Source organism: Pygoscelis adeliae, unplaced genomic scaffold (genome assembly GCF_000699105.1).
Source record: "Pygoscelis adeliae isolate BGI_AS28 unplaced genomic scaffold, ASM69910v1 Scaffold77, whole genome shotgun sequence".
Classification (NCBI taxonomy): Eukaryota; Metazoa; Chordata; class Aves; order Sphenisciformes; family Spheniscidae; genus Pygoscelis; species Pygoscelis adeliae.
Window position 1 is genome coordinate 511,011 of NW_008825216.1, and position 7,912 is coordinate 518,922.

General features: G+C 44.0%; 1 protein-coding gene across 1 annotated transcript; it reads left to right on the forward strand.

Moving 5' to 3' along the window:
- Window positions 1–241: 241 nt before the first annotated feature.
- GREM2 (gremlin 2, DAN family BMP antagonist) lies at window positions 242–748 on the forward strand. Its single transcript, XM_009329154.1, has one exon. The coding sequence runs from the start codon at window positions 242–244 to the stop codon at window positions 746–748; it is 507 nt and encodes a 168-aa protein (XP_009327429.1).
- Window positions 749–7,912: the final 7,164 nt, after the last annotated feature.

The following is a 7,912-nucleotide window of genomic DNA, read 5'->3' on the forward strand; positions in this document are numbered from 1 at the left end:
CAAAGCAGCAGTGTCCCTATGGAGAAAAAAGAGTAGTTGGAGAGCTTGGGCGGGAGGGCCTGGCCTCTTCATGATAAATAATCACCCTAGAGTAGAGCTAATCTCCTAGGAAAAGTGGTGGAATTACGAAGGCGGTAAGATCTCCGCTTCTTCTAAAAGCATGCCTAAAGTTCAACTCCATTACAATTCTGTGGTTTGAAAATGTGTCTCTCCTAACAGCTACTTGTGTTGCCGTTACAGGATGATTTGGAAATTTGCCTTGTCCGTTTTTCTGATGGCAGCGCTGGTTCAAGTAACAGACACCAGGAAAAACCGTCCTGCAGGCGCCATTCCCTCCCCTTACAAAGACAGCAGCAGCAACCACTCGGAGCGGAGGCAGCAGCTGAATAAGGAGGTGCTGGCCTCCAGCCAGGAGGCCCTCGTGGTCACCGAAAGGAAGTACCTCAAGAGCGACTGGTGCAAGACGCAGCCCCTGCGGCAGACTGTCAGTGAGGAGGGCTGCATAAGCCGCACCATCATCAACCGCTTTTGCTATGGGCAGTGCAACTCCTTCTACATACCGCGGCACGTGAAAAAGGAGGAGGAGTCCTTCCAGTCCTGTGCTTTCTGCAAGCCACACAAGGTCACCTCTTCGACCGTGCAGCTGGAGTGCCCTGAGCTGGACCCACCTTTCCGACTCAAGAAAATTCAGAAGGTCAAGCAATGCCGGTGCATGTCTGTGAATCTTAACAACTCAGGCAAACTGTGAGAGCAGGCGTGTAGCTACTGCTTGGTGTTGCTCCCATCAGATTTACTGCTGCCTCTCCTCTCCCACTGAGCAGACTGTCCATTTTGTTGGTTTGTTTCTTCTTTTCCTTTTTTTTGTGTTTTGTTTTCTTTCAGGAGGCATCTCTCCAGCAAGGAAAGGCTGCTTGTCGCTTGCCTACTGGAATACTGCTTTTTAATGGGCTGCGTTAGGCACTTCACCATAAAGTTTGCTTGTATTTCCAATATTATCTGGTGGTTGATTCTTCTGGAGTGGAGCAGGCTCCCAGAAGTTGGGATTGATCATCTAAGTGACTAGTTGGCTGAATCCAGCGTTAAATGTTTCCACTGTGTGGAGTAAAGCCCTCTGCCCTACACTCCAGTCCCCTCCACAAGAAGAGAACGCCTTCCCCGTGCTTTGGCCTGGAGCTTGCTGCTCCCGCTTGGAAGTGCTGGGGTGCTGCCCAGGACTGGGGGACGCAGATGAGGGAGAGTGATGAAGAGTAACGTGCGAAAAGCAAGTGAGACTCTCCGATGAGGCTCATCTCCTTAAGACAACTTTAATTGTGCAATGACAAACGGTTCCGGGCTTCTTGTCTGAACGGCAGATAAGAAGCGAGGGGGAGAGGGTGAGGCGCTGGGTCAGCCACTGTGACCACAGAGCAGACTGAGGGTGGGTTCTGATGCTGTTGTGGTTAGAGTGTATCGAACACGTGGTCTCTGCAGCAGTGTTTATTTTGTAACCTAGCTATAGTAAACAGCTGTTTAAAGTATTATAGACCTAGCCATGTATATTTTTCTTGTGGCAGAATATGCCAGAGATTAAAATATGTTGAGTAAGAGACTCGGTTGCTAGGTCAGCTGCCTGGCTTAAAATGGACATGGTTTAACTAGGCTTTCGGTAGGTTTTTGTGTGTTAGATATGTGTGTGTTTCTTACTCCAAAAAGGACAACATCCATTTATGACCTTATATTTATGCCTGCTCAGATCGGGGAAGGTGGGAGGGCGGTGGGAGAAGAGCTGAGAAAATTTAAGGGAACGATGTTTCCCTTAAGGTATAAAAGCACTGTCGCACAAAGGACAAAATCTGGTCGTTGCTGGACTGAATACAAAAGCTGCATCAGTGTCATCAGGTTTTGGGAGTGGTGTCTCTCCCATGATTGGAAACCATTTTAATGTTAGTGTTAAAGGACAAACCCATCAGACAGTGCCGCTGGAATGGGTCACAGCTGTAGGAGCAGGGAGGGAGCAAGTTGTAATTGCTACAGTACTGGTGGTCCACTCAGTTTTTGAGTCCTACATAATCAGTGTTGGTGAACACTTGCAGTTCATTTTAAATCATACTATGTTGTTATTCAGTTGATGGAGTTTAGCACGTCCTGTATATCCCGTTTGTTACAGTCCTGATCTGTATTAGTCCCAGCTGCATTAAAATCCCATGTCTCAAAACAAACCAGCCCCTTCCCCCAAACCAAAGCCCGTGCGTGCTCAATTGTCTGAAGCTCACAAATTAAAAATGACACGCCGACTCCCTGATGCATGTCTCACAGTTCAGCATCTGCATCTAGTGAAACCAGATTGCTGTGGGAGCCCTTTCCCGCCAGCCACTTCACATGCAGCCACTTCAAGGGGTTAATGTGTTTAGCACTCTCACCAGCCAGGGGTTCAGTGCCACAGGTCTCTATTATGTGAGACAGGCTGCTCTAAGAGGCTTTCAGGACTGAGCTCCACCAGAGCTCACCAAGCGGTTTACGGGGATTGGCACAGGCAGGATGAGGTTGGTCGGGTCTGTTAGCCCTGTTACGTGAACGGCCATGGCTTTTCTGCTGTGATCTTTCAGCGTGTCAGAAGTGCACAGGGAGACTCCTCGCGCAGGGATTGCTTTAGAGGCTGTCCCTGCTGCGCTGCCAGCGTCGTGCCAGCCACCGAATGGGCACCATTCAGACCAGGCTTGAGGGTGGCGGTGTGGGTGGCGGGGGGGCGGGGGGAGGTGGCAATGACTGTAGTCTACTAAGACTCCAGGGATCTCAGTCTCCACTTGAAAGAAATGAACCGAAAGTCGGGCGTTTTGGACTGGAGAGAGAAAAGCACCCTAGTAACTTCAGTTAAGAAAAACGTGCAAGAATCTTTATCTTTAAGCTATGCCCTGCCTGGGTTTTTCACCAGTTTGCAATATGAATATGCTGCAGCTTAAAGCTCCTTCTAGGAGCTGTGTTTATGTAAAAACTCAGTTGAGCTTGTAATGGTTAAAACTGTATTTAATTCTTGTTTTATAAATGAAAACAAAAAATGAAGAAATGCTTTAAGTATAATGTAATTATTTTATAGGTCTACTATTAAATTATAGATTAAATAATAAAGCTACTTTAGGGTTATATGGCATCCAGGTGTACGGGCTTTGCTTCAACACCTTGTGTCCAACTGCTCTCTAATCAGTATATTCTCCGGCTTCCTTTTGACCCTACCAGATACAGGTAAATGATGGCTCACCCTGACAGCTTGGGAAAACCTACCTACTTCTTCCCTTGTCCCCCACCCCCCCTCAAAAGTACCTGCAAGGCAAGAGGGAAAAATAAATTGACTAATCCTAGATTCTGGAGTTGATTCTGCATGCACAAATTCTGTTTTTTTGGTTAACTGACAAGAAGACAACCAAAGCTCCACCACTGGCTAAACTGCTGGCATCATTTGCGGTAAGAGAAGTAACTATTACCCTGACCTAAGTGGTTTTGCTTGAAATATAGCTAGATCCTTATGTAACAGGCACCAAACTACTCATAGGGGAAAAAAAAAAAAAAAAGAAGTATGTCTTAAGATACAGGTGAGCTTTAGTGGTTGCTGTCAGCTCTTGACTGAGTACACTGTATGTCTCTCCAAAGGTAGGGTAGTGTTTTGGGTTTTTTTCTTTTTTTTCTTTCCAACCCAGAGAAAAGATAGTTGCAAAATAATCTTGAAGGAAAACTCCCGTGAGCAAAAGGAGTTCTCACGCTGAGGAATGAGCCTCCATGTGACCAGAAGAGATGCCTGTCACGGGTTTTGAAAGAAGCAGGAGCACCTAGACCACGACTAGCAAGGGAGGGCTATGTCCTTTATGGGACTATAACTGACACCTGCAGGAACCCTTTGCTCTCTTCCCTTCCCCATCTCTTGCCCAAATCTCACAGTTCAACAATTTTTGGTTGGTTTTTTTTTTTTTTTAGTAGCTGTTGGTTTTGAGAATTACTCTTTTACTGTGCTTTAGCCACCTAAGCGTGGTCAGGGCCCTCTGCTCAAAACTCGCAAGTGCCTCTGTCAACCGGCTCAAAAGGAGCTCAGGCAGCCATCTCCTCCAACGCCCCTCTCTCATTTCCACCTGTCCCTTAGCCACTTCCCTGCTTTGCAGGTAGCTTCATTGCCCAGCACCCACCCACCCACCTGAACCTCTCCTGTTTGTGGTACAGCCTAGACTCCAGCTCTCCCAGCCTCTTGCTGCCCGACGGCTGAACCACCATACCAGAGGCATACGCTGTAATCCAAAATACTCGCCCTTGTAGAAGCAATCCAAGAGCGAGGCACATCTCTCGGGGTAGATGAAAACAGCTTTAGGTCAGATAGATCCAGTATTTCTTAGAGTGGTATTGTGGGAGAGGGGAAGGACGGGGACAGAAAATTAAATTTTAAGCCACCATGGAACTGCCACATTGGCAGGGCCCCAATTTGGGGTGAGTGACAAATGAAGTTTCTAGGAGCTTAAATTTGAGCTGCAGCTGGGAATAAAAGAGAAAACAGCGCTCTCTCAATGGGGACCCTTTGTCTTCAGAAAGACACCATCTTTTTGAGGCAATGGACTTACCACTGGATGCCTTTACAAGTAGGTTGGATGAATGTCAGGTACAGCAGATGTACAGATGGGTCTGTCGTAAGCAAGAGAATGGCTTGGAAAACCTGTTCTGTAACGTGAATCCCATTTGATAGATGGGTGGCAGACCTGAATGGTGTGGGACATGGTTTTCTGCCTCCCTCCTTTGCTGACCTGTTCAAACTATCTTCAGAAAAACTCAACTCCATCAGTTTTCACTTATTCTGTCCCTAGCAGTTTAAAATTGGTATAACTTAAGTAAATGATATAATGGACTTGGAACAAACTCGGCTTTGCTTATTAACCTGGAGTATGCAACAAAATAATGGCAATGCAAAGACTTGCTATATCTTCTCTCAATAAAATTAATAACTGCTTCCAACTTTTTAAGCTGATCACTGAAAAATTGGGCAAGAAAAAACGTCAGTCTATGGAAGATGTCACTAACTGTATTCCCGCTGCCGCTGTTGGTTAATACTTAACTAAGTTTTGGAAGTGCTTTGGGGTGATGAAAGGTGCTACAAAAAAAGCTAACCACTACTGTGTCATGACGTGACAAAGTACCATGCTTCTGAAAGGCTTTAATTTGCAAGCAAAACAGCATGAATCTTCTTAGCTCCTCATAACAAAAACAGGCTGTTATTCTCAGTAAGTCACATCTGCTGCTCAGGTATGAAAGTCCTTATTTAGCTGCTGCATTTGTTTAGGTAACGGTGAGTGAGATGTGGTGTTGGTGATCAACAAAGGCTCAGAATTTTGACCGTGAGAACCCTTGTAGGACTACAGCCAACTCAAAGTGTAGTATGCTTGATGTCGCAGTAAATGGGGGGAGAGGGGACCACTGGGGTGTTCGACCTCTTTAAAACACACCGAAACAAACAAACAGAAGAACATTAGTCCAGAATTCTGTAAAAAGCTGAGTGTGCCACTGAAAAAAAAAAAGAGCAGTGGTGAAACTTATATGCTGGGAATCCACTCTGGGAGTGCTGTGGGTCAACTTTAGTGCTGCACATAGTGGGCTACTTCACTTTGTATGGAAGTTTGAAAACAGGCTGGCGAGAAGCTGTATAAAAGAGAGGCACGTTCACCCAAACCGCTTGGGCCTGAGCAAAACGAAGGAGAAAAATCTGTGTAGCAGCTTGTATCTTAAGATCATAACATGGTACCACCAGCTGCTGTCAGCCTTTGACACTGTTCTTCAGAGAGAGGTTTGCAAATAACTTTTAGCATCCACGCTGCAGATCCAGTGAAAAGGGTGGTATGTATGCATGTGACAGCCCTACCAGGTTGCTGAACAACACTTTAATGATATAAAACATATATATATATAAAAAGACATTATAATATGCAGATAATACTTGTAATGCATGTTTTCGCCCTAATGGCAATTTCTGGAGACTGTTACATGGGCAGTGTTGGTAGGAACAGGTTACAAACCTGAGCCAAATGCACTCCGGAAGGCATGCACAAGCCAGAGAAGTGAGTGGTACGTAGTCTGATTGGGTATAGGACTCTGAAGCTCCTCACTACCACCACCTGGGGAAAAGGTAATATATCCACAGAACTGGGCATTACTGTCACTATGCTTCCAAAAGGCAAGGGAAGAGAAGCCCCGTTTCCACCGATCCCTTCACAAAGCTTTTTCCTTGATCACAGGAGCCTGAATGGGATGCGATGCTTAGGGAGCAAACCGTTGCTAGCAAACTACAGCTTAGCCTGACAGTGAAGAGAGAAGGCAGTTATTTCATTATTATTCCTTTTATTTTCATATAAATTAACATTCTAAAAAACTTGAAATAGAAACACTAAATACAGTATTGCACATAGTGATCTTTGTTAGATGATCTATTACTTCATTTAGTATAGTAATATACATACTGGAGGTACTGAAGGGAACAGGAAGGCTACAAATGAAAACATGCTACTGTATCCTTGCACTTAGGAGCAAAGTCAAGAGGAAAAGACTATTGTTTACATAAATACAAACATGGATTTGAATCAGTGCCATTAAAATAGCTTTATTTTTTAAAGTTTTTTCCATAAGTCAGTTGTAACAGCAAATAATCTCTTCTTTTCACTTCCCCAAATAGTAATGTTACTCCCATCAACACAAAATTTTAGAACTCCATTCTTGGTAATTTATATCCCTGCCAGAAATTATTACAAGTACAGATTTTCACATAGGTTTGTCAGCAACAGGAGACTTGCTTTTCACATAGTGAAAAAAACATCTTTTCTAGTGCTTGGTATATGTGAAGAATAACAGATTCCTGAGGTCATATTTCGCGCACTTCCTTTTGTGACACACCGTAGGGTATATTAGCCTCCGGACAGCTAGGAATGTCTCTTGATGCCCTAGATTAGACAGGGAATAACCCAACCCAGCAGGTTAGAGCTCATTTGCCTTACCACAGTGTCTTTCAGGCTCCAAGGTTGTGAGCATGTGCGTCCAATTCAGTTGCACGCACAGTCTGCTTTCAGGAAAAGTGCGCTTCGAAAGAAAAACGTTGTCGATCAGGCCGATTGGTTTGGGGCTCTTATATTAGGACTGGAGGAAGGGGTGGTTGTCAGTTGAGCAGACCAAAACTGATATAGAAAATTCTGGATTGCGAACAGGAATTAAGCATGTGGTCTAAAATGGAAGCCCTAAGTCATAGATTTCAATCATTAACCTCCTAGTCAGGGACACTGAAAGCCTGGAGGAAAAGTCTGCAATTCTGTTAAGTGTGAAATTGATGTCAATTAGTTGGTAGTCTATGTTCTGTCACTAGAATTGGCTACTGTTTTCCATAAATGTCAATCCCCATGTGCATCTTTTAATGGCTCTCTAAAGGAGTTTTAAATTAACTGTAAAGCTAATTCCAAAAGGGAAGTCACGTACATGTGGCCAAAAGCCTGTCTGACTTAAGTGATCAGCAGTTAAAACTATATTATACCTTCTAAAGTTCATGTAAAAGTATTAGCTGCTTTATATATTAACAAACTATAATAGCCAAATCTCTCTCATACTCTCCATCATACTTCTGTGCTTTTCTGTATTTTCCTGCTTTTCACTTACTCTTTTTTTCTTTCTTTTTCTTTTTTTTAATGCTGGATTTCTGACCCCCATACCACCTGGCATTCACTATCTGGCAAAAGATGAAGTAAAAGTATGCTGCCTTATCGATTTTAAAGATAGTTACAGTAAACATCTTGTTCCACAAATATTTAGTCATGGAGGGCAACCAAACAAGTTGGGAAAGCATTGATTATACTGTATAAACAGCACTTAACGATTCAAAATACAAACTACAAATGCCAACATGAAACGGATACAAACAATTCACTAG